The sequence below is a fragment of the Macrobrachium nipponense genome, chromosome 2 (genome assembly GCF_015104395.2).
Source record: "Macrobrachium nipponense isolate FS-2020 chromosome 2, ASM1510439v2, whole genome shotgun sequence".
Lineage (NCBI taxonomy): Eukaryota > Metazoa > Arthropoda > Malacostraca > Decapoda > Palaemonidae > Macrobrachium > Macrobrachium nipponense.
Window position 1 is genome coordinate 120,311,716 of NC_087201.1, and position 27,967 is coordinate 120,339,682.

At 39.1% G+C, this 27,967-nt stretch overlaps 1 protein-coding gene across 1 annotated transcript; it reads right to left on the minus strand.

Moving 5' to 3' along the window:
- Positions 1–27,910, minus strand: LOC135221290 (rhodanese domain-containing protein CG4456-like). Its single transcript, XM_064259100.1, has 4 exons — positions 27,757–27,910; positions 23,117–23,248; positions 15,966–16,131; positions 1–2,051 (listed from the first exon to the last, which is right to left on the minus strand). Exons 1-4 carry the CDS (start codon positions 27,908–27,910, stop codon positions 1,979–1,981), a joined length of 525 nt encoding a protein of 174 aa, XP_064115170.1. The 3' UTR covers positions 1–1,978.
- Positions 27,911–27,967: the final 57 nt, after the last annotated feature.

Here is a 27,967-nt window from a genome sequence, read left to right on the forward strand (position 1 = left end):
TCTATTTTGCATTTCTATTTCCCAAAGATTACATGCATGAAACAAAAGAGATAAAGATTATTCTTTTGTATGCCATTCCCTGAAACATGCAGCCACACACAAAACAACTTCGCAGTCTTTACAGTAGTATGAGCTTTACTTTCTTTTGTTGTTTTTTCAGCACTGAGCACAAGATCTAAGAGGCCTTTCCTTAGGAGGATAGGAGGACAATAGTCAGGAAAATGTCCACCAAATAGTCAAGAGGGTTTTGCTAAAAGACATGGGGGTCTACTTATTGCAACAGCTTGACCAGGCAGTTATCCTGCATATACTGTTATAATTTTTTTTTTTTTAGCCTCAATATAGACTCACATTTTATCATCTTCCCACCAAGGACCATGTAGGTTATATAAGAATTTAGTACTAACATGTCTAACATATGACTAAAAACTTAATAATATTTCTTCAGCCTGTTTCGTGCTGCTGAAAAATTACATAAAAGACTACCTGATAGATTGTGAATTTGTAAATTATAATCTAGCACTGCTTTTGGTTTTACTACATCCATCCCTTGCCTAGTCATCACTTTCTTCATAGAATTATCATGCAATATGCTCAGAACAGTTACATCCTACTTAGCCTTCTCAGTACCATTGATTTATTCTGATATACAACTATTTTTTCACCTTTTTTCAATTTAGTTTCTTTTGTTGTTTTAAGACCACCCTTTCTATTTAGTACACATTTTCAATGTTCCAATGCAATCTGAGTCTTTATCAAGTGCATCTGCTAATTCTAAACTTGTAAAAAAAATTGCCCATTAACAAACAATATCCCTTCCCTAAAAGAGGGGTTTATGAGAGTGAAAACAATTCTAGGAGACACAGGAAGACCCATATATTTTTCATTGTATGGTATGTCTGCACCCCCATAAATGAAAAAGTTCTAAATATAGCCCATAGCACTTTCACAAAGTTCCCAAAATTTCATACCAACGTGCTTACATTTAGTTGGTACATGTTGTGCCCCTGATAGATTGCCTTTCCATCCTAATATTGACTCCTCATTACTGATGTTCTTATTAGGAATGTAATTGTTCATAAACTTTTTCAAAATAATATCAGTGAATGGTTTGATCTTATTAACTTTCTTCCTGGTTCATCTACAATAGTAGTATTATCAACCAAATGCAAATATTTTTGTATCACATCAAACCTATGCCCACACATTACTTAAAAAAAAAAAAAAAAAAAAAAAGACTTAGAACTAATGCCTCGCAAAATCAGTAGAGCAACAAATAGTTTAATTTCATTTACATCTTTATCATACCATTTTGATGCATGTGAACTTCTAGGCAAACTTTCCACATATTCATTTAGAAATTGATTGGCAAATCTGTTGGTTTCTGTTACAATATGCTCCACGACTTTATTCCCAAAACAACTCTTAAAAAAAAACTCCACAATTTGTATAAGAGTAAAGTGTATTTCTGAGCTTGATCAGTGCAGCCCAAGTCTTGAAAGATGGAGGATGAGCTACTCCATCATATGCAGCTGGCAATGCATTTGGGAGACATCATAATGTTCTTAACACTTCGGTTACTTGAATGCAGTCATACTGCATACATTCACATTCATTTCCCATGACCATTGCTCACAATTTAGTTGAAGATTCACAAAGTAAAAGCTCTGTTTTCACTTGATGCAGAATTATGCCATACTCAGGACTGAATGTGTGGCACCTGCCAGCACATCATGAAAATAACATTGAACAAAATTCAGCATCTCCCGAAACTGAACAACTTGCCTCTCTCACTCTTTAACCAACTGATTTTTAAAACTGCACTTGGGAGGCTAGTTATCGTAAATTACTAATCATGTCCTATTTATATTTATATATTTAATGGAGAAAATATTTCACAGGCAGAAATTTGTACAACATACAAATGTACAATTACGAACTACTGAAACCCTGTAAAAATATGCTAAAATACAAACCATTAAGAATCTGGTTCAGGATAAACAACAGGGCCGCCTTTTGTAATCCAGTCTTCAAATGATCCAACATACACCCTGAAAAATACAAGCAGATTAGAATGAAATCCAAACATCACTAAGTTCAGCTCCCACAATTAATCTGACATATGAAATATGTTCTTCTGGCAATGAATTAGCTTTTGGGGAAAAGAAATTGGATCTAAAACAGGAATTGAGAAACAAACTCGTATCATAGTTATTCACATAAATCCCAGCTTCCTGGGGTATTTGCTGATAGTCACTACATCACCTTGTACTTTAGGCTCAGAGGTCTGGATAAACTAATCCTTCACAATAATAATAAACTGCATAATCTCTATTCTTGCATGCCTGTGCTTCCTGCCTTTGCTCTCCTTTCCTAAAGAAAAAAGTTAAAAGCATAAAGTGGAGAAACAGAAATAGAAATTTTTTTTCACTAATATGAGAAGTGTAAATGACATCAAAGAAAAGATTGGACTGTTGTACCAAGTAAGATATGTCTAACAAATGCAGGCTGGTGCAAGTTGCGCTCATAGTGTGGGAGGGAAAGAAGATTTGATATGATCAAGTTTCTTGGCATCCTAACACCAAAGGTCATCAATGCCAATATCCCTTGCCAAAATACACACACAATTGCACATGCATATGAAGGTACACTTTGCATCCTGATGTTTTCAACGTAGTAGATGACATGGTAGTGGTAGTTAATTATGTATTTAATTAGTTTCTTAATTATATTACTTACACATGTATGTACATGTACTACATATAATTCTTTTATTTTATGTAATATTCTCCATGACAGATGCTGAAAGCAGTTAAGGACTACTACTTGATTTGACCCTACGGGTAATGAAAGTAGAAACAGAAATGGATGGGACAAGGGAGAGAGTGAATGTTTATTTCTTTCTAGAAAAATGCCAAATTTCAACATTTGGTTCTTGCCCTTCCATGTACAAGATTTTTCTCTCTTTATATTAATTTTTTTTCTCAAGCAAACAAATAAACCTACTGATCCTGACCGACAAACAGCCAATTGTACCAAACTACAACCAGCCTGTATGCATATGTACCATGTATAGTGTTAAACTATGCACTTACAGTGAACTTTCTCTCTCTTCCTTGATGTTTGTGTAATGCAGGAAGCGTATAATTTCAGTATTTTTCTGTGTGTGTGTGTCTGTCATCTGCTGAACTACTAGAGTATGAATTTAAGCACTCGTCAAAATACCATCATAGCTGATGTTTGGGTGAACATAGGAATTATTCAATGATAAAACTGAAAATAAGTATCACTTATCTATATGAATGGCAAAATGACTGCATAGCATTTTAAGGACATCTCAAATAACTGGCAACCCTTTAGTCCCAAGGGTGCTCATTATAAGGGATTTTGATGCATATATTAGCTGAATCTAAATATCTTATTTCAGAAATCACTTAACTAGGCAGCCCTCATCAACTAGTCAACTCTTCAAAACTATAAATACAACATATCAAGAAAAAATAATAACAATAAATTTCCAATAAAACACTTGAACTTGCTAGCTGAAAGGAAATCATATTTCCTTAAAAAAGAAAGCAATGTATTTACAACAGTTCTCGTTAATGACCCTTCAAAATGTTGTTGTTAGTCCTATAGTGAATGATATACTTTGCACTAATTCAATTGTCACTTTGATGATGAAGAATGTGAACTGAAGAGAATAAATGGCTTAAGTGAAATAAAATGAGATAAATGGAATGTGTTGAGAGACTTGAATACTGTAAGGCAATTGTAAAAATGCCAAAATCTGGTAATTCTGCTTAGCTGTCTATAGCCCTGCAAAAACAAGGAAAATGAAGTCAATGAATGATGAAGAGCTATGGATTCATGAGGCACATTCACAGATATATTTAAAGTCTTCTTCTGTATACTAGCAAAAAGACAAAAATATGTATGAGTGATGGATTTGTGGTCAAGCAACAACAACTAAAAGATACACAAAGCTCTTGGAGTTTTGAAAGAAAAATTTGAATTGTCTGAAAATACATAAAGGCTAAATTCACTATCTTTTTCTGAATATTTGATTTTTCTGCTCAAATACATCACACCCATTACAAAAGTTAAGAGGAACTGTAGTGTCAACACTTTCTTAAATGGTTACTTGTGAGTTTTAAGATAACTAAATATCTTGTAACAAAAAAAAAAAAAAAAAAAAAAAAAAAAAAAAAAAAAAAAAAAAAAAAAAAGAAGACAATTCTTAAAAGTAAAGTGTATTTTTCCTAACTATACAGACCTGAGGTTCTTTACATTACAAATTACTTTCGGCGAAGCTGGAGGAAAATGGCAACTAAACTTTTGAACAAGGTACGTACATAGTTAGATAGTTTAACTACTGATCGGGTGGAGCCGAAAGTGTGCACTCCACTTTGCTTTTGGCCCAGGAATCAGATTGAGGGGTGGCATGAGATGGGCCTAATGTGTAAAGGACATCGGGTTTGTATAATTGGGAAAATGTAATTTGCTTTCAAAAATTATCATTTGTTCCTACACAATATACAAACCCTCGACCTTTACAATAAGAAGACTTATAACTGGAGGGAGAAATCTGAAATAAGTCTTAGAGCTAACTGGAACTCGCACACCTTGAATTTTCTTCCTGGTCATAAGAGCAAGGGAGAGAATCAAGCATCTGATGAGTTGATTAGAGTATGGGAACTACGTGATCAAACATCAGACTTCTGGGTTTTTTCAAATAAGAGAAGAAATGTAACCTCATAAGAAAAACAAGCTGGGATAAATCTGAATGTTTACAACAGTATGGCAAATATAAGTAGTAATAATAATAATATCCTTTATTTCGGTTCAGGGCCATATACAGTGAACATACAAAATACACAGTAACATACACAATCTAGATATATGAGTCAACATGATAGGAAAAATTAGTAATCGGCACTTATCCACAAAATAGCTGAGGTAGCATAAAAGATAGTAATCATAATACTGGTAATAGTAATAATATTGGTGAGAAAAAAAAATGCATTGAGAGTTATAACAGTTAGTGCACAAATTATATAGCTTAAATTTCACTAGAGACCTTAGGTGGTTACAGTAGTCTGGTCCAGAGGGCTAAATACATAAATTGAATGTATATATATAAAAAAAAAAAAAACTTTAACTTGATAGTAATCACAGAAATAATGAAAAAATAAAATATCAGCAATAAATATAATAATGACAAAATCTGCAAATGACATCTTGCTAATACAGAGATTAAGTCCTTTAGGGGACAAAGGCCTCATTTTCCCATCTTTCCCACAATTTAGATCTTCTGCTTGCTTCACTCCTTAGGATGCTTTGTATGAGCGAGTTGCCGCTGTTTCTCACTCGGGTTACCAGGCTGGACATTGTTCGCCTTACAATGATTTTTAAATTGTCCAGGTGGTTTTCTAAGAACATCTGTGTGGCGGAGTGGTAGCGTGGAGTGTTTGTGAGGCATCTCAGAATGTCATTGTGCACAACAGTGATACGTCTCATGGTCTCTCGGGTATAGTTCGTCCAGAGGGAACACCCATAGATACTGTAGCAGTACGAGCGGAAGAGCAGCAGTTTCACGTCTCGGTGACAGAAGGCAAACCTCCTTGCAATCATGTTGCCAGTTGCACATAGTTTATGACGCCTCTGTTCAATGTCTGCCGTATCTTTTAGGTCGTCGGTAATAATGTGACCCAAATACGGAAATTCGCGCACAAATTCCAGCCGATGGTTTCCGAGGAAAATTTGTGGTTCTGCAATATGCTTAAGCGATCTCGGGAGCAGCGACATGCACTGGGTCTTGGTTTCGTCGTAGATTATATCAAATTCCTCTGCATATTGGCGGCAAGTGTCGATGAGTCGTTGGAGGCCATGCACTGATGGGGAAATCAGAACCATATCGTCGGCGTAACAAAGGTTGTTTATAGTTGTTTCATTGACAGTGCATCCGATTGGGAGTGAGTTCAGTTTGACATTCAAGGCATCTGTGTACGTATTAATCAGGTATGGAGAGAGAATGCCCCCTTGCCGAAGCCCGTTTAGGGAGCCGAAGGTGTACGATAATACATTGCCCCATTTGACACAGAATTGCTGTGTGGAGGACCAGCAATGTAAAATGCCAATTAGATATAGGGGTGTGCCCCTTTTATGCAGCTTCAGGAATAGCTTCAGGTAGTTTACTCTGTCAAATGCTTTTCTCACATCTACGAAACACAGGAAAACCGGAGATGCTGATGATAGGTAGTAGTTCAGCAATTCTTTCAGTATGTAGATGCAGGTGTCAGTTGAGTGGTTTGCTTTAAACCCGAACTGGTTGTCAGTGGTGTGTAGAAAGGGGAGAAGTCTCACAAGAAGAACCGACTCAAGTATCTTCGATGCGATCGTTGTGATTGCAATTGGCCGGTAGTTGCCAGGGTCAGCTGCATCCTTTAGCTTGTTTTTGATTAATGGTATCAAGTGAACTAAGAGTAGGGAGTCTGGAAGAAACTGGTGATTATGCACGCATTGAATAAGGCAGCTAGCAAAATGTAAATTATTGGATGGCAGAATTTGAAAGCCTCTGCGGGAAGACCATCACAGCCGGGCGATTTATTATTAGGTATGCTGTTTATGGCATCGCTGATGTTACCTGGCGTAATACGGTCTGCAAAATGAAATTGAATGTTGTCATTAAGGAGGTTATCCACCTCGCTTCGGGAATCCTGATCATTTATGCAATTCAGGATATTGTTGAAGTGATCACCCCACATCCTTGCGATAGCCTCGTCTCCGACTGCTTCCCCTACTCTCTGTGATAGCTTTTTAGTTTTGGGATTTAAGGACTGGATATCTTTCCAAAGACGAGGGTAATCACCAGATTCTACGTTTCTAGACATTGCATCGGCTCTTATAGTTGTTTTTTCATTTAACCTGCAGTGCTTAAGAGCAAGTTTGAATTGCGCTCTCGCTGCCTCATTAGTAATGCAGTGTGTCCTTCCCTCGGGCTGCCATTTTGCCTCCACAGTAAAAACATTTCTCGTGAGTATGTATACAGATCCTTAACCAAGTCATTCCAACCAGGTATATTACGAGAATTACCTTGACGAAATCTAAAGGCAGTCCTGCCCGAAGCAAGCATAGCGGAGATTATGTTCGAATAGAATTCATTCAGATCCCTCTTGTGGTGGTCATTTCTACATTTTGTGTTGGTACACAGTAAGGCGTCAGCCGGTTGAATTATTGACCACAACCTGGTTTCCGTGGTCGCCCTAAAGTATCTGGTTTTCTGTTGGTTTTTAAACTCCCAGTTAACCGCTGGTGGGCGGTCAGTTAGTGGGTTCACGGTAGGGAGGGATGGGGTACTGAATGACACCTGTAATGGGATGTGATCGTAGCCCGTTGAAAGATTGTAGCGAATATTGCAGGTCATAATAGAATCATGAAGTTGTGGAGATGTGATGCAGTGGTCCAGCCAGGAGGTTGTAATTGCGTCCGCTCTATTATGTACATATGAGTAGGAGGAGGGAGGGAGGAGCATTACATCGCTAATTTGGAGAGCATGATTTTGACAGAAGCGAGTAAGTTCATTATAAAATTGTTTTGTGGGGCGAGAATTAAGGTCCCCTATTATACAAATATGATCAGCAGGAGAATCTTGAATAATACTGTGTAACTCCCCTAGGATCATGCAGTAATGATCAAAATTATTGTTGTTTTCCCATGGCATATAAACATTAATTATTAGGATTTTAGAGTTCCCTACTGTCACTTGAAGCCCAAGCAATCTGTCACTCCTGTAGGTCATCACCTTTATCATATTGTCTAACGATTTGTGCCACAGGAAAGAAAGTCCCCCCTTTCGGACGACCGGCTATGATTTGATCTGTAACTTGCATCGATGAAGTCGAGAAGGTTCTGAAGTCTTCATGAATTGAATCGCAGATGGCAAGGTCATGAGGCCAGAGGAGGGTTTCTTGCAATGCAATGATGCCGTTGAAATTTTTGCAGAGCATGTTTAGGAGAGGAATGTTCCGCTTGAGGCCAAAAATATTCCAAGAGATTATGTTTAATGTATCCATGGCTACTCACGAAGATGGGAGATGAATGCGCTGATCATTTGGGTGGATGGGGGTTATCCAGGGGAGTGGGCAGTCACTCGCTGTGGGCGGTTGGCTGGCACTTGCGGTGGAAATGACCCTGGTTGGAGTGACAGTAAGTTCCCCTGGGGGTGGTTGGTCCCGGATTAGGTTATATCTTGAAACTAATATATTAGGACCGAAATTCTCGCCTTTAAGAACGTCGAGGTGTTGAAATAGGCAGGTAATCCTGTAAGCCACTTTATGTTTATTTCTACATGGGAGTTCGTGAGAGATAAGTGGGTCAGAGCCAGTGAGAAACTTGACTCTCTCCACTATGGCGTCTAGCGTCACCGATGAGCGCAGATTGTGAATTGCTACGTGACATCTCTTCTCAGGTGTCGGGCGAGGTGAAACTCGACTGTTGGGCTCCGGTCCAGCGGCCAAACGAGAGGATCTCTCTTCTTTCTACTTGTTTGTATCTGCCAGCCGCTAGACCCCTCAAGATCACTCTCATCTGCATCTACGATGGGGGTTTGGCGGGGAGAGATAGGGTGGGGAGGATCACAAGGGCTGGTAATCATCACCGGAGGTCTATCTTCCACCGGAGGCACTGGGGAGGGAGGGGAGGTTGGGGGACCAACTGTCTCCTCAGAACGGCCTACAGGTGAAGGGGGCACTTCCGTGTTGCTGGGAGGCGAGGAAAAACTGGATGCCGCATTCATAGGAGTTTGGTGGCTATCTGTGCGATTGTCAATCGATCCCTGCACTCCTTTGATCGCATCCCAGATCCGTGTGAGATCATTTGTTTCCACCGTTTTGATCACGTCCCAGATTCTTGATAATTTATCATTTGTCTCCTCGATTTTTTCTGAGTTTTTTCCCATTATTTCTGAGAGGGATTTTGCTGTTTGGAAGGCATTTTCTGCCGTGTGGTACACCGCGGGTAGGCTTAGGTCAGCAGGCCCCTTTGGAGGTCCTTAGCCACTTAGTAGGTTTGTCTTTTTGCCAGGGAGAGCCAATCCTCCCCTTGCAAGAGGAGGCTTCTATAATCAAGAAGATAAATATAATTGTTGCTCTAGAATTGTGACACTTACCTGCATTGGAGCCAGTTCCAGCATGTAATGGCCGAATCCAGTCTCTGCCCGAAGGAAGAGAAGGATGAAGGGATGGAGAAGAAGAGAGACCAGACACTCAACATACATTTTCACATACACAACTGCACATCTAAGGCAAGATGCACCTTGTCCTGATAAAGCAGCCATGTAAGCTACAAAACTTGTTGAGCAGCCACCACAGGTCCCAAGGAAAAAGTGTCCAAGGATTTGTGGACAATGTCTTGAAGGTAGAAAGAGGTGAAGGTGGTCTGTCAAGACCACACCCCCATTTTCAGAACCTGATGAACTGACAGATTCTCCCAAAATACTAGGTTTGGACCAATGCCCCTGACTTCGTGAGCTACTGGCCAGGGAGTACTGGTGTCGTCTACGCCAACAGCAGAGTAAGCCCTTTTAATCATCTTATGAAGCCAAAAAGAAATAGTGTTCTTGGACACTTCTTTCTTGGATGAGCCAGTACTAACGAAGAGTCGTTGACACTCAGGCCGGAGGTGACAAGTCCTCTTCAGATAGTGCCACAGCATTCTAACAGGACAAAGTAGCATCTTGTCAGCATCATTATCTACGAAGTCCTCTAGGGACGGGATCATGAAAGATTCAAACCTAGCACCAGGATCCACCAGTAATTAATCTTGTTGAGTGAATTAAGCTATTATCTACAGTGTATAATGGATCCTGCATACAAACTCTGGATGGACGAAGGTCTCATTAGGTTTGTCTGGGGAAAATTTGATGTTATTTGTAGAAAGAAGGACTTCTGAAGTAGATGAGAGGGATAGGAGAGCTCTGGAACGTGATAAAATAAGAGCAGAACAAGAAGACAGAGACAAGCAATGGTTACATGAGGAACAGGAGAATGAAAAGGCTTGAAAACATGAGCTGGAAATGAAGAGACTCGATTTAGAAAATTTGGATATGGATGGAAATAGCACAGATAGGCCTGTATCTGTGACTGCTGATACTATCAGACCATTGCCTTTTAAAGATAGCAATGATATTACAGCTTATATGACTAGGTTTGAGAGGATTGCTGAATTACGAAAGTGGAAAAAGGAAGACTGGGCATTGCAACTTTTGCAAGGTAAGGCTTTAGCTATATCCAGTGTGATAAGTGTTTAGGACCTACTTGAAGACGCTCTACTTGTAGGATTTAGAAAAACTGCTGAATCTTATTGACAGGAATTTCGAACTGCTAAGCTTGAATCAAAGTCAAATTACCAGCAGTTTATGCAACACCTATTCTGTGTTTTTGATCTTTGGATTGACAGGTTAGTTATATATAAAACATATGAAAGTATTAGAGAAGCAATGGTTAAAGATCAGTTTCTAGCTACTCTTCCTAGGGACCTAAGACTTTTTGTTAAGGAAAGGAGTCCAGATACCTATGAAGAAATGGCTTGACTTGCAGACATATATGCATCTGCTCATAAATCATACCCTAGAGAAGATCACAAGATTTCCAAAAGTAAACAGGAGCATCAGCATGAGGACAGTCAAGTCAGGGACAAAGGCGGCCAGTCCTTTTCTCGTACTGCTACAGTTAATAAAAAGGTAACTTGCTATTCTTGTGGTAACATTGGGCATGTTTCTTCACATTGTTCTGAGAAGGCCAAATTTAAAAAACAGACCGATAGTCTGGAGTTCAAAACAGTACTCAGCAATAACCAGATTTCAGGTCCCATGATATCAGGTACAGTAAATGGTGTTTGGGTTAGCACTATTCTACGAGACACTGGGTGTACAGGTGTTATTGTTTCAGAAAATATAGTGCCTGCTCCTGATTCAGAGAATCATGAACTTGTTTCAATTATTGATTATTTAGGCCGAGAAGATAAGTTTCCAGTAGTCAATGTTTACTTGAAATGTGATTGGTTCAATGATTGGGTCAATGCTGTAAGAGCACCTATTAAATACTGTGCAGTTCTTTTGGGGAATGTTGAAGGAGTTTCTAATGATTTTTCACATTATTGTCAGGATTCTATCAGAGTCTGGGCAATCACCAGGAAACAAGCCAAAGACAAAATTCATCCACTGAATTTACATGATCATTTTAACCTTGATGTTTCTCATGATTCTTTCCAACAGGAACAGCAAAACTGTACAGATCTCATGGAAATATGTGATAATTGTAAGAGTGGCAGGATTACATGCGGAAATAATGAGTTGAAATATAAATTTGTCCTTGAAAATAATCTGATCTACACTTATAATTAATTGTTACAAAACTAACCTAATGCATAAAAAACAATTGGTTTTGCCTTCAAAATATGTTCCTCTTGTTTTGAAACTTCCACATGATGTTCCTATTGCAGGTCTTTTTTCGCACAGGAAGACATTTGATAGAATTAAAGAGAGATTCTGGAGGAAAGGAATGAATTCTGACATACTTAGGTATTGTTGTTCTTGTAATGTGTGCCAGACAACTACACCTGCTGGGAGGATTTCTAGAGGACCACTACAAAAATTGCCAATAATAACTACCCCTTTCTTAAAAGTAGCCATGATTTGGTAGGAGCTTTCACTCCGGCTTCACATGGTTTTAGGTATATCCTCACATTAGTTGATTATGCTTCCAACTATTCTGATGCAGCTCCGCTGAAAGAGATTTCATCAGTTGCAGTTGCTGAAGGTTTAATCACTATCTTTTCCAGGGTAGGAATACCAAGAGAAATAGTTTCAGATAAGGGAACTCAATTTAAATCTGAACTAATGCAACAGGTTCACAAGCTGTTGTGTGTTAAACCAGTTTTCTCTACACCCTATCACCCTATTTTCAATGGTAAAATTGAAAGGCAGCATCAAATTCTCAAGAATATTTTCAAGAAACTTTCGGAATTGCAGCCTTCAGAGTGGTCACGGCTTATACCAGCCACATTATTTGCAATACGAGAAATACCCTGTGATTCAACTGGTTTTTCTCTTTTTGAGATTTTATACGGCAGACAGGTCTGTGGTCCATCAATGGTATTAGAAGAGTTGATTACTGACAAGAAAGTAGACGGTAATAATAATGTGTATTCATATGTCTTGGAACAATTAAAGGGAGAAAGTTAGCCTACAATTTCTGATTATTGTTAAGGAGAACCTTAATGTAGCAGCTAGCAAATATAAGAGTTATCTTCATTTAAAATCTAGTAACAGAAAACTTAATATTGATGATGAGGTATTGATTCTTAATCCAGATAGGAATAACAAACTTCAATTATCTTGGTCAGGACCATATAAAGTCACAGGCAAATCGGGTAATGTTGACTATTGGATTGATGTGAAAGGCAAAAGAAAGCTAATGCATATAAACTTATTGAAGAAATATTCAGGAAAGAACACATGCATTTCTTGCATATTGCTGACAGGGGACCAGATTTATCAGTGCCCCAAGTCCATGTAAATGAGGTTGCGGTCTTCAATGAAGAGAAGGATGGTTTTGATGTCCACACTTTGGGCTCTTCTGATTCTCAAGTGAATTTGGATCTCAATCTCAATGAATCTCAAACTAGGGATATTCATTCCCTCTGCCAAAAGTACAAGAGTGTATTTTCAGATAAACCAAGTGGTACCAATGTAGACTTACAACATTAGACTAATAATTACAAAGCCTGTGAAAGGTAAATATTACCCTATACTGCTCATTTAGTTGATAATTTTAATAAGGAAGTTGATGAACTATTACTGATGGGTATTATTGAACCATCTGATTCCAATTATTGTTCTCCAGCTTTGCTTGTAAAGAAGAAGGAAGGAAATTATAGACTAGTTGTAGACTATAGAGCACTTAATTCAATAACAGAGTTTGATAATGAGCCAATGCCAAATTTTGAGTATGAACTATATAAGTTTCACGACTTTAAATTCATTTCAGAATTGGATCAGCAAGGCATATCATCAGGTCCCCTTATAGGAAGAATGCAAGAAAATTACAGCATTCCCTACAAATAGAGGATTAATGCAATACGGTGCTACCAATTGGTCTCAAAACTGCATGTGCCACTTATGAGAATTGTGCTGCAGGGTTTAGAGAATGTTGTTTGTTATTTTGATAATATTTCTATGATTTCAAAGGACTGGAAGTCTCATATTTCAGGTATAGAAGCAGTTTTAGAACGCTTGAAACAGCACGGACTTACTGCTAAACCAGGAAAATGTTTCCTGGATTTCAAAAGGATCAACTACCTCGGATACATTATCAATGAACAAGGAATTAGTCCTATAACTGAAAAGGTAGACTCTGTTAAAAGAATTGAACCTCCTACTTCGAAGAATCTTTTGAGGAGCTCCTTGGAAACTGTTAATTTCTATAGAAGGTTCATTCCATGTTTTTCTGAAAAATCTGTTGAATTGATGAAGTACCTTAAAAAGGGTTCCCCTAATATATTCACATTGAATGAAACTGCTTTAAAGGAATTTTTTTATCTAAAGTCAAGCCTCTATAATTCCCCTATTCTAAAGATGCCTAATCTCAATGATAATTTTGTCTTAGGACTGATGCTTCTTCAGTAGGTTTGGATCCAGTTTTACTTCAGTACGAGGCTAATATTCTACATCCCGTGGCTTATGCTAGTAGAAAACTTCTACCTAGAGAAGCTGCATATTCTGCCATTGAGAGAGAATATCTGGGAATATTACATGGCATCCAAAAATTTTCTTTCTACCTTACAGGTCGTCAATTTCTATTGGAGGTTGATCACAAGCCGCTTACTTATCTTGAAACACTGAAGGGTAGTAATGCAAGGTTGCTGAGAAGGTCTCTCTTTCTCCAAAGCTACGACTAAAGAGTTGTTCACTTGGTAGGCTCAGCTAATCATTTTGCTGATTTACTCAGCCAATTATAATTCTTTATTATTGTGTGCCACAATAATCTTAAGTATGGGGTAATATAAGGGAATTCTTCCCTAACAATTGGGGAATTGGTTTGTAGTTAGAATTATACGTTTTAGTTTTTTCCATCACTCGTAGATGGGCCCCCTTGAACGCTTCTGGTTGCGACTGAAACCAGACACGTAAATCTTAATTATTTTTATTTAATACCTTTCTCATTTTGATTATTATTCTGTAAAATGTCATTTTGAATAATTATCCCTTTTATCACATATGTTTAATTTTGACTACGACCCTATTACTACTATTCTATTTTCCTTGCCCTTGCTACTTTACACTCCTTGCCAGCATTTTACTGAGACAATTAGTTTCTTCTGCTTCTGATTCATCAAGCAACACCACACAGAGGTAGTGCCCCATTCCCCCTACCGACGTTGGTGTCTTAATTGATGCAAGCCTGCATCCCATTTGTTGTAAGTTGGACAATTGGATGATATTCAAGACAGCTGCTTCAAATCACCATAAGGGCCGTACGGACTCGTGTGAATGGTTACAGCAGTTGATGACCATCCTTAGTGAAACACTGAAACTAATCACATCGCCACAAATATATGCTAGTTTACAGCAGGAGCCCATCTACGTATCGACGTCAGTTATCCGGAAAACTTCTGTGATATCAACTATGCCCAAGAAATGCATACAAATTGTTATTTTAATTCTACTTTTTGATTTATGCCTTTTAATGGTTATACTCATCTCTGCTGAAAGTGAAGGTAATTGGTGGTTATTATATCAGAAAAGCCACTACACACTTCGGGACCGCTGTTTCCTTTACAGCACCATTAACTGAAACTCAGTGCCATAAATTGTGAGTTTCGGTTAATGGCGGTTTCCGCCTTTCAGCACCCTGTCAAGAATGGAACCTCCACCGATAACTAGGGACTGTCTGTATATGAGAATTTAAAGTCTTTCACTGCTTGATATCCCATCCTTTACATTCCATACAAGTCTCATCTACAGAACAATTTTGCCCTCTGCAGTTAACACAAATTGCATGAGCATCATATTTAGCTGATGTTAATCTAGTCTTGAAGCCTTTGCTGCAATAATGATTGCTAGATATGCTAGTGTTTGGATATCGTCGGTTAAAGTAATTGTCAAAATAAATAATGTGTCAAATTTGTCAATTCTGATTAAATTTCAAAGGATTATCATAATCCCTAACTAAGTATATGTCAAATGGCTACCAAAAAGAGTACTTCATCGATTTTCTGGGAAAACAGCAAAGAATTCAAAATTCAAGCCAGCTGCTGACTCAATCTTGTCATGAGCTGGCAGAAACAAATTGAAATACCTGGCTCTGTTGTTCCTCTTCTTTCCAAAAGTGGTGGGGCTAGTTATCTATAGCCAAAACAAAAAAATCGGTACCATGGATTTTGAATTTTAGCTGCAGATACTATAAACTGTTAGCTAAGTAATTACTTGGTAAGTTACATATATAAATAGGCAGTTCTCAAGTAGTTTGTGGATTTTAGCTATTCGGTGGGGAGTCTAGTACCACTGACTTGCGAGTATGGGGGTCTACTGTAACTAACTGGTTATTGGCAATTTTTGCTTATCATCAAGCTGTCAGAACGCCCAACGATAACCGGGGACTGCCTGTACATCAAGAACAAAGAAAGATCCCATCAGGAAAAGCTTAGGGCAGAGAGTGCAGAGAACATGCGTCCTCAATGTATGATGGCCAAAAGCAAAGTGGAGTGCACACGTTCGGGTGGGGGTACTCCCGCACCCAAACAGTAGTTAAACTACCTACCTAATGGCTGTTTTCCAGCTTTGCCAAAAGTAATTCCTATTGTAAAGGAATGAGGGTTAGTATGTTGTGTAGGAACAAAGTTGCATTATATTACAAAGAATAATTAACCATAACAGTATTAGCCCTATCTATAATTATGCCACTCACCTGACATTATTGTAACCTACTCCCATCAAGGCCAACTGAGCAGTTCTGGCTCGAACACCACCAAGACATGATACAACGATTGGATCATCGAGTGCTGGTTTCTTGAACCCAAATCTCTTTGCAAACTTCTCATCAGGAAACAATATAATAGGTCCTAGTGCCTCTACTGCAAAAGATGTAACAAATAAATATTTATTTACCCAAACCCATCAGTTTACATCTGCCTAATCCTGTGGTTAGGAGCCCTATGGACGCATGAGAAGAACCCTCAACAGGTCGGTATCTGTGTTTGGAGTGCTTCTAGCTGAAACAGTAATAAGCAAGGCTGAAATAGTAATAAGCAAGTTATTCCCTTTGAGTCACACTGTGTGTGTTCAACAAACATCATCTTGCTATCTTTGCTCCTGAAACTTATTAATTTTAATCTCTTATAGCTTCACAATTTCTCGTTTCATTCAGACACATAAAAAGGTTTTCAGTACTTATCCACTGTTAATGGTTTGTGTATAAAATGTGGAGATGTTCTGTACTGAGCATGTCAACATTTACAGATGTAGTACTGGGTGTGAAAGATAATGCTTTCTTCCATGGCATACATATCAACAAAGGAGATAGGTGTGCTACTAGCTTGGTCATACTTGTTAGTTCTTACAGGTAAGCAGTTGAGTATCTAGCAACTAGAAGGAAAAGCAGACACAATAATGACAAACTTCATAAGATTTCTAGGCTCACTGTACGTATTATTGTATGGTTACGTGAATGACTATACCCAGAACTTCTAACTGACAACTAGATTCTTCTATTAACAAGAGGAATATGTACAAGCCATTGACACTGTTTCATAGTTACAAATATAAGGATGAATTAAAATTTTTTTTTATTAAGTTAGCAATATGTACAGAAGAATAGACAATACTTGGAGGTGAAATACCAGGTGTTACTAATTATGTAGACAAAAAGGAAATAAGTACAAACCAATGTACCAAGTATCATGGATGCACATCTAGCCAGGTAGTTGTGTTGTTATTAATGCTTTGGAGTGTCCTTTAGGGCTGCAAAACTGCATGACTACACAAATGAAAATTTAAGGTGTTGTGTTAGGAAAATATAAATTTTCATAATAAAATTTATTATTTGGATACTTACCTACTGTTAATTTAGCTATATCTCCCTGCCGATTAGGCAAGTCGGCATTCAAATAAAAAATTCGAATGGCTGCCCGGATGACTGTCTAGTTTACCTGTTCTCCACCAGGTGTGTTTCGAATGTTTTAGCTCTTGTCAGAATTCTCCTTGACAGCCCACTAAGTTGTGGGGAGGTTGGGTGGGTCTACTTTAACAGTAGGTAAGTATCCAAATAATAAATTTTATTATGAAAATTTATATTATTTGAGATGAATCTTACCTACTGTTAAATTTAGCTGATTCCCACATTAAGAAGAGGATGTGGGTAGTGCAGCTAGACAAAATTCCGCTCAGCCATTTGAGCTAAAGGTTTCTTATTCAAAACCCAAAACATTCTCACCTGATCTAGAATCCTTGTGGATTTTACTACCACCAGAAGTTGGATTCCATTCAGGGAGCAAGGCTCTCTATCGTATGCAGCAAAGAGTAGCCTTGCGGAGAAAACCGCTTCCATTCAGCCAGCATGAAACGCAAGCAGTATGAGGGACCCCTGTGCCTGGGTCCAAAAGCCCTATCAAACGACAGTCACTTAAAATGAATACCTTTACAATATAAAGGTACGCTCCTCTACAAAATTTGTACATACCTTCACGCTCCCTAAAATATTAAAACCTGGGATTGAAACAAAAGAGCCTAAAGAATTGCTCTTTTTCGGTTCAGGAAAGACTACCCACTACTAGTAGCGGATTAAGGGCTTTACTGTTTTCAAACACAATTCAGTATACTTAAGGTAGTGCTCGGGCAAAAAATGAATTGTACTTGTACTGTGACACATCAATCCTATTCTGGAGCGACAAATTGACTTAACACTAAATGAAGTTGCAACTGCTGCTCACATTATGAATGTTTAACTTCAATAGGGTAGAAGATATGGAGCTAGTTCTCATGCACTAGCCTATCCATTATGTCACAGAGGACCTTGTGTTCCTTGACAAAGTTTCTAAAATTCATAACACAAAAGGTTAACTTTGCCTCTTCCAGGCTTAACCTTCACAAATACATCTAGGTTTTCTAAAACCACACAACAAAAGTTAACTTAGCCTTCATTTTCATTTTCGTTTGTATGGTGCTTTTACGTTGCATGGAACCAGTGGTTATTCAGCAATGGGACCAACGGCTTTACGTGACTTCTGAACCACGTTGAGAGTGAACTTCTATCACCAGAAATACACATCTTTCACTCCTCAATGGAATGGCCGAGAATCGAACTCGCAACCACCGAGGTGGGACGCTAATACCATACCAACCACGCCGCTGAGGCGCTAAACTTTGCCTTCAAGTTTAACCATTGGCAAAGCCGTTATAAGTTTCTAAAAATCACAACACAAAAGGTTAACTCTGCCTCTTCCAGGCTTAACCTTCACAAATACATTCTAGGTTTTCTAAAAGCACAAAACAAAAAGTTAACTTTGCCTTTAAGCTTAACCATTGGCAAAGACAGCCAGGTTTTCTAATACCACAAAACAAAAGGTTGATTATTACCTCTTCCAGGCTAACCTTTGACCATAACATCTGTTTTTCTTAAAAAAACACAAAACCAAAACCAAAGATGATAAAATGGTCTAGTTTACCTTTAAATTAAATGCCCAACAGATTAGAGAAGTTTCTTCTTTTTTCCCCCAAGGGGTTAAATTGGAATTCTTACAGGGAACTGTAAAGCATAGCCTTAACATCACCCTCAGCTCTAAGGCAGAAAACTAAAATAGCATTTCCTTTACACCAGTTTAAAGAAGGGTGCTGACAGTAAATTTACTTATTAACCACTGCTAAATAAAAGGTTTTACAGTAAATTCAGATATAGTTTAGACCCACATCTACACTCCAGAGAGAGACTGATAGAGAGATGAAGGGGCTTCAATCTCAACACCTTACAGTGCTGGTCCTCAGCAAGATCTAAGAGTACTTGATGCAATACGAGGAAAGTACGTATGGAACGATAACTTTGGAAGTAGACAGTGAAAAGTCTTATCTCCTCTAAACAGAAAAACATTGACGTCTACAAGGTTCCAGGTGCTGAAAATTCCTCCAAAATGGTACCCTCAGCACACACAGACCACTGCTTCTGACCCCCAGGCCATGGCAGTTTTAAATTAAGGACAGATCCTATGATAACTTGAAAATCTTATTATTGGGAGGAGACATTCTAACATCTCAAAGCAGTTAAGGAGATGCCTATGTCAATGGAACTGTATGGAATTGTGTAGTAGAGTTGATTTATTCTCAATGGAAGAATGAGACATTTACCAAGAGCATTGGAAATTCTGAAAAGTTTTGCTCTGAGGCTACAAGGGCTCTACAGGAGACTAAGCAATTCTTGTTTCTGACCGGGAATAAACCTGCTAAGCATCCTGATGTCTTTCCACTGCCCTGACATCTAAAAAAGTTTTACCAGGTGTAGTTTGACCATTCTATGTTGCATGAATGCGTAATGACACTAGTTAAACTGGGTCTCCCTAAAGAATTACCCTTGGACCATCATTCCCTCTATATACAATCCCCTACTAAAAGAGACTTATGAGAGATCTCGGCTGAAGACAAGGGAAGCTATAAGGAGATTAAACCAGTGGAGGACAACCAAAAAGAATCACAACTGCCCTTCACCATCTCCACCATATAACATACTGGTCCCAAGTCTCTCCATGCATGTTAGGAGGTTGCAACTGTCCATATCCCAGAACCTGAATCTGCACTTATCCCCGAAAGGTATAAAATAAGACTACCAATAGATAATCCCAAGCTGCATAATCAGCCAGGAAGCAAAAGTGTTCTCACTTCTTCCAAACAGAGCGAGTATAAGCATGAGGACATTACCCTGCAGCATCAGAAATGAGTTACTTGTTTTAGTTACTTGTTCCCTCGCTAAAACTCCCGCTAGGTTGGTGTCTCCACCTCTCTAAGAAGTCGCAGAGACGAGACAATGTATATAAAAGGTAATAAATCAAGCAGACTGAAAATCCATCAGCATGTCTGTCAGTCTCGAGCTCATTTCCCGACAGGAAAGAGAAAGAAAGCAACCTCCTATTAAAGACGGTTAAAGGACCAATAAGCGTTGTACAGCAAAAGTCAGCCTTCGTCTCTCCGCGACTTTAAAAGACAAGACGACAAGCCAAGGCAGACAAAGGGAGATTGTGTCCGAGGACAAGAAAAGTTATGAAATGCTCTCAAATTGGAGAAAGCGTTGGTTCTCTTCTCCATTATTTAGAGTGCGCCAAAATACGCTAAGACCATTAAGATATATTCTCTATGTGGCCTCTATCCTCAACAAAATGAGGATACAGCAAGGCGTATTGTGGTAACAAACGCCGACAGGCCAAAACAAGTTCCTCCAACTCCATTCAAACTCTTCTTCTGTCAGCGGGCGACAGGAGACAGCTGCGACAGGAGGTAAACAAAGAGCTTAAAGGATTACTCTTTCTCTGCAACCCTTGGCGACAAAAAGCGACACTTGTCGATAAGAGGTGACAGCAGCTGAGTGCTGTATCGAATCCACAATGACTCATTGAGAACAAGACAGTTTAGGCGACGCGGGACTCAGCAAAGTCCGCACTCAACAAGAGTCAACTGCGTTCACACGAGTCAACAATATCCACAGCAGGGTTCCCCAATGTATCAGACCAAATTATTGTACCAATTCTCTTCAAATTATTGTATTTTGATTAATAATCGTTTATTGTACAGATGGTCAAATTACTGTACTCGTACAATAATTATCGTATGTCTGGGAACCCTGGTCCGCAGTCCGCACGAGTCGCAGGAGGAGAGAGAACGAGGCGCCAAAAGTGGGAGGTGGTGGGAGAGGAGTTACAACAACACTCCCACCTCGTCCGAAGCATCGTACATACTTGAAAGCATTCTATATGAAACTAAGTTAGAATTCTCTGAAGCTAGAATATCTAACTCGGCGAGAACTTTAGATACTACAGAGAGTGTCGACTTGAAAGAGAAACATTAATTGAGGCAGTAGTAAGAGATTTCCCGATAGCCAAAGAGGAAGCACGCAAAGAACAAACACAAGCATTACGAAGAAAAAGGAATATGCTAGCATACATGAATTTAGAATAACCAAAACATGAGAGATAAACAGTCGACATATCTAAACGTGTAAAACTCGCTACAGATACATTATCATCTCAATAAAATGTCTATACCTATATCATATATATTATTAAGTCTATGCATGCTAACACCTCAAACTAGGTGTTGAAGACGACAGAATGCGCCTACGGAGCAAGCATCAACGCTTACCGAAATGGTCCTTATGTGAACTCTTTAATGGTCCTTTGGCGAACGCTTTAAAAGATATTCAGACCATGAAAAGGGCGAAGTAGGTATTGGAGGGCACAGAATCCCATCGCCCCAAGAACCGACCTGGTTCCTTGGCAGCGGACGTTTCCAACTGTCGCAGGGCAGTCCTAGGCTCGGGCTACGTACAGACGAGGGCACCCACACCTTACTTCTAACAGGGAACGAAAAAATTAGCGCACACTGGAGGGAGTTCGGAACGTTTCCCATCACGAACTAAGTTCAAATTGTATTAGAACTAAAAATAGGTTAATGTTCTAACTTCTCGTTAAGCTTTTTCTGAACCGAATGGGGAGCAGAAGGCGGAGCTACAATGGAAGTAAATACTAGCCTACTAAAATGCCTAGTCTGAGTAGGGATAGCCTGACAGGTTTAAGTCCTGATCTAACTAATTGCTCTCACATTCTATTAGTTCAAGTCTTTCCTATATCTGACATATTCAGGCATAAATTTCTCAAATTAAATCCCTACATTCTTCACATCTAGTACTAGTTCCAAAATCACACTCTGTACCCCTGCCAGTACAAAGGAATGTAGATCAACTTCCAATTTCACCATCCTGGTTACACCAAAACATTCCTACATAGCCTGATGTTATTGGTTTTACTTCCGGTGGAAGATATCCTAGGAAAATGAAATTACAATACCGTAAACAGGTGTAAAACAGCCAAACTTCATAGAATACCAACAATCGCCTAGCCGCAATGGTGGCAAGGAGAATTCTGACAAGAGCTAAAACATTTAAAACACACCTGGTGGAGAACAGGTAAACTAGACAGTCATCCGGGCAGCCATTCGAAATTTTTATTTGAATGCCGACTCGCCTAATCGGCGGGGAGATATAGCTAAATTTAACAGTAGGTAAGATTCATCTCAAATAATTCTAGTTTAACATTAAAATTCAGTTAGACATCAAGTTTGAAAGACAAGCCATGCCAATTTTCAATCTAAAAAGAAGACTGAGAGTGATAAAGGTAGGTATATCACAACAATTAAAGATAACTTACATTACTCCATATCCTCAACATTAAACAAGATAAAAATAGTTACAAGTAGCAATCCTAAGAAACAATGTATGTATCCTAAAGAGATTTAAAGCATTAATCAAACTTACTTTACAGGCAGTCCCTGGTTATTGGTGGCCTCAATTATCGGCGATCCAGTTTTCAGGTGCTTGCTTAACAACAAAAATCTGCAATTTTTGGCACTGATAATCAGGTATTGGCAGCAATAACCCCCCGAAAACTGCTAATTTTCGGTTATCAGTGATTTTCGCTTATTGTCATGCTGTTGGAATGGAACCTATGCCGATAACTGGGACTGCCTGTAAATGCAATTCTAGCTTATTTAGCTACACTCCTTGCTTGCACTGGCAATAATGTCTGCCTGAATTATGGTTTATATACAGTACAGGCAATCCCAAGTTATTGGCGGCCTCAGTTATAGAAGATCCAGTTTTATGGGGCTTTTCTAATGCCAAAAATTGCTAATTTTTGGCACTGAAATGCAATGACTTTCAGGTATCAGTGCTGTTACAAGTGCTGATAAGCGCAGAAAATTGCCGATTTTTGCTTATCATAAAAAAGTTGGAATGGAACTCCCACCGATAACTAGGGACTGCCTGTATATACAATTGGAAATCAGTTCAAACGCTATAGTACTTACACACAATATTTTTGGATTTTGGAATCATTCCTTCTTCTGACCGTTCTTTGGGCAAACGGACATCAATTAATGTTATTTCATCCGAGTCTAATTTCCTTTGCAATTCAGAATAATCAATATCTGAAAAAAATACTGTGACAGAATCATCACAAAAGAATTTCAATAAAATCAATTCATTATAAAATTACTTTACTAATAGCTAATTACAAAACACATTTATAAAAGAACTCTTTGTTTATATGTAATACAAAAACACCTTACTTACAACTAATCCTTTACAATACTTTTCAACACGATAAGACTCATAATTCAAACTTGCTCATTAACAATGAAAATTCTATAAGGCTCATTATGAGAATATGAAATCACAAATTTTAAAAGTAGTTTGTACTTTTCCTAATGTACAAACCTGAAGTTCTTTACACAGGGATTTGGCTTGTAAATGCAAACTGGAATGGCCATCTAACTTTAGGAAAAGGTTGTTAACTATCGATAGGTAGAGGGGTCTCCCCCCTTTTTGGTATACACTCCACTTTGCCTTCTGGCCAAGGTACCAGAATGAGCCATTTATGCAAATAATTTCAGATTTGTATCTTTTGAAAATACGAATTACTTTCAAATTTGTTATTTGATTCTACACATACAAACCTTTGTTCTTTACCTAGGAGACTTAGCAATTGGTGGGAGGAGTCTAGGTGCTTTCTGAAGCAACTAGTTTGTTCTACCCACCTGGGAACATCGTCCTGGTGGGGAAAGGATGAGATGGAGAACAGTCCTAGTCCTGAATACACGGACCCGTCCAGCTCCTGGAAAACACCAGGGAGGAAGAGGGGGATAGATGAGGGATCCTGAGCATCCATACCCAACCTGTCATAGACTGAAGTTTTGCCAGGTGAGCGTGGCCATGAGTGACTGCCAACCAGCAGTGATGACATTTGCATGGGTCGGGGACTGTCCCTCGAGTGTACTCCAGTCTTCTGAGAAGCCGGAGCTTCTACAGAAGATGACTGAACATGGGACTTCTAGCTCAGCCTGGGTGACCAGCCTGGGTGGGCTGGATCACTATCGCAAAACCCCTGAGCACTCTCTCTGAAAAAGAGGGAGGGGGTGAGGGAGCACCTTCCTCTCCTCTTCTCACCTCTTGCTGGGCTGTGCTGGCGGCTGGGCCCAGGTCTGTATACCTGGAACCTTGAGAACCCCAGGTAGCAGTTGCATTCCTGCGCTCAGCAACTGGTGCAAGAGTGCTTGTGATACTGTTAGCGAGAGACTCGTCAGCCCTCTGCAGCAGAGGACTTCCTGTGGAGGGAGATGAAGCAACCTTCTTTTTCCTTTGCTAACTAGCTTTTGAAGAGCAAGGAAAGGAGGTGACAGCACTTGATGAGCATGAAGAAGACAGAGAAGACAACAACAACTTTCTCCTCTTCTTCCTGAGTGCAACAAAGGTCAGTGCAGAAGACAGGGAGTGGAGGAGGACTCCCACAAGGATGAGGTCGAAGGCAGCACCTGGGGACATCACCGATGATACACGAGGGGTAACCAATGAGGTGAGGGTGGTAATCTAGCCATTGGAGACCATGACCATCAAAGTCATCAATGTCATGGTTGAGGCAGTCACAAGATGACCTTTCATCGTCTTCAAGTGGCTAATGAGATAAGAAACACTTGGCTCACTTGAGATGGCCAGAGACTGACTGACTGACTGATTTGTGGCTATTAAAACTGGTGTAACAACATCTAGGTTATTGATGCCATAAAATTAAATAGGAAACTAATTAAAAGATCAATAGTAAATAATAAAACTTTAAATGAATTTTCATATAGGAGATATCTAAAAATATATAGTATAAACTCATTATGTGTAAATACATACCAGTATATACTTTGCATACATACATACATACATATATGTACTGTATATGTATATGATCTAAATTTTGTTGAGGCAGCACACTTCCATAACAAACATATACAGCTGCTCCATATTAGAATTTTTCACAGAATCATAACAAGGAAAAATGGAATTTTTATAATAAAACTAATATTAATAATACTTACCTTTATAATTTATCTAGACCTAAATCCCCAAAACTGTGCCAAATTTTTCCACATTAGCAACCCTGTTACCTCCTATTCTGTCTGCCAGTTGGCAACACTGCTGTTTAACAGTTACGAAAACTTCCCTTGAAAATCAGTTGTGATAGGCAGATCATGGGGTAGGATGGATGGGACTAGATAAATTATACAGGTAAGTACAGTGGACGCCCCATATTTGCGTTCTCCAATTCTCAGACTCACGCATTCGCGGATTTCTCTCTCGAACATTTCCCCACATTATTTGCAGAAAATTTGTCTATTCGCTGTATTTTTCTATAAGAAATATCCACAAATTCCTGTTATTTTTAGCAATTTCATCATAAAATACACTATTTGTCATAAAACTACTAAAAAAACAGGTATAAAAATCTTTAGTGGGGTTTCCTTGAGTTTAAACTAACAAAACAGGAGGTTTTAAGCATTTTTATAGGGGTACCAACTACAGGCAGTCCCCGGGTTACGATGGGGGTTCCGTTCTTGAGACGCATTGTAACCCGAAAATCGTCGTAAGCTGGAACATCATCAAAAATGCTAAGAAAATCTTACTTTTAATGCTTTGGGTGCATTCAAAACTTAGTAAAATGCATTCTTATTGCATTTTTCATCAAAAAAACCTTCAAATATTGATTATTTAGCATTCTTGGTGTCATATTTCTTGTGCCAGATCAGCGTTGTAGGTGTCGTAACCCTGGAAATAATTTCTGATGAATATAATTGAAAAGCGCCTTAACCTCGGAACGTCGTAAGCTGAACCCGTCGTAACCTGGGGACTGCCTGTATTTGCGCGGGGGGTCTGGTATGCATCCCATACGAATACAGGGGGACCACTGTATTATTAATATTAATTTTATCTAGCCCGATTAACCACATTGAAAAGGAGGAGGGAATCTGAATAAAATTTCCCTTTCAGGCAGAATAAGAGGAATCAACATCATACGATTAATGGAATAAAAAGAAAAAGAAAAATTAATAAAAGGACATAAAACAACAAAGAAATATAAATCATATGCTGAGTTAATAACTCAACCCAAAGTCTAGGATACTAATAACTCTTTCAGTCTCCAACTGTAATACCGACGAACTGCGGTAGTAAAGGAAAAGGAGTAAGTGCATAGTCAGTCGGTCTTTACAAATGTCAGGTGACCAACCAAGTGACAAGTCCAACAACATCGGTGGCAGAAAGGTGGCATCCCAATGACTTCATCAAGCACTAAAACCACTGGTGACACCTGCTCTCTCACAAATGTCTGGCGCTGAGATAGAGGAGATCAGAAAAATTGATGACTGTCCTGAAGGATGAGCGCTTGGATCACCTGAGTGCTTCAATACTAAGCGACTATTGGGAATGTAACAACACAACCCAACCCAACATCAGAGAAAACGTCTCATAAGCAACTCCTTACTTGTACTGTCTGGCACCAAGAGAGAGAGAGAGAGAGAGCAGGTTATTGGTACCTCTTTCTTGAAGGATGAATGCCTGGACTGTCTGAGCAATTCAATGCTAAGTGAACATTTGGGGTGTATCAACGCAACCCGATGTCACCAGCAGCAATACCGTCTCATGAGCGATTCCTGACATGAGTTTTTCTGGCGCCAAGAGAAAGGAGCACGGACCGAAAGGCAACTCTGACAGTCCAAACTGGTCTCATGTTAAGTGATCAGTAGAAGGTGTAACAACGCAATCAATTTCAACAAGAAACTCAGAGCTACTGAATGTCGCTTGATATCGCGTGAGTGTCTGACTCAGAGAAAAAAGGTGAGACAAAAATTAGATGGTGAATGAGTCACTAGATGACAGCAGACGACCCATCGACTAATTCCATGTCCAGACAGACAATGGGAGTAGCATGAGTCGTCAGGACAAGCAAACCAGAATCGACTTTGGGAGAAGCATGGTCGCCAGTGCCGATGACCCAGCGACTAGTCCAATATCAGACTGGCAATGGAAGCAGCGTGAGTTGTCAAAGCAGCCAGTCCTTATGTCATCAACAACACATATAAATACCTAACTGCCTAATTCCCATTATAACTAAACCAAAAACTGCCCACAAAAGTTATAATGCAAAAAAACAAATACAAATACTACAACAAAAATGAAATGCGGGTAGCGACCAAACGTAAAACGGGAAGACTACCTAATTCTCCTGTCTGACAACCTGTCCTGTCCTCACCAACGGGCCCAAAGAACGAAGGTTGCCTAGAACTAGAGATACATCCCTCAAATAAAACGATGCAAAAACAGAATTAGAAAGCCAAGTCGCTGCCTCAAGCACCTTGCCGACAGAGACATTCTTCATAAAAGCTAAGGACGTAGCCACTGCTCTAATACTGTGCTCTTGGTGCCTGGCCTTCATGGGCAACTGACCTGCCAGTTTTAAAAATAAGATCTTTGAGGAAAAAGGATATGCCATTCTTTGACATGGGTCTCTTGACATTTCAGGGTGAAACAAACAGATTATGGGGATGACCCTGAATGTTCTTCATGCAACGTAAATAGCATGAGAGAGCCCTAAAAGAGTAAAGTACTAATTCCTCATTTAAATTACCGACATAGTCGACTAGCGACTTCAGAACAAAAGACCTGGGAATGGGATTATCAGACGTTTCGGTCTTTGCAACGAATTTGAGAAGGTATGACAATATCATGCCCCGTCCAGAAATGGCAACAAGAAAAGAGAGTGCTTGCAGTTCACCCACCATCTTGGCTGTCGCCAGAGAGACAAGGAGAAGTGTCTTCAAAGAGAGGTCTCTAAAATC

What these genes read in the sequence shown, in the direction of transcription:
- LOC135221290 (XM_064259100.1), bottom strand. Translation starts at nt 27,910, where the DNA reads ATGGTGGGTGAACTGCAAGCACTCTCTTTTCTTGTTGCCATTTCTGGA. An exon ending in GTCGCTAGTCGACTATGTCG is followed by an intron (nt 23,249 to 27,756) that starts GTAATTTAAATG and finishes ATTCTGTCACAG; the next exon opens with TATTTTTTTCAGATATTGAT. An exon ending in AAAATCCAAAAATATTGTGT is followed by an intron (nt 16,132 to 23,116) that starts GTAAGTACTATA and finishes CATCTTTTGCAG; the next exon opens with TAGAGGCACTAGGACCTATT.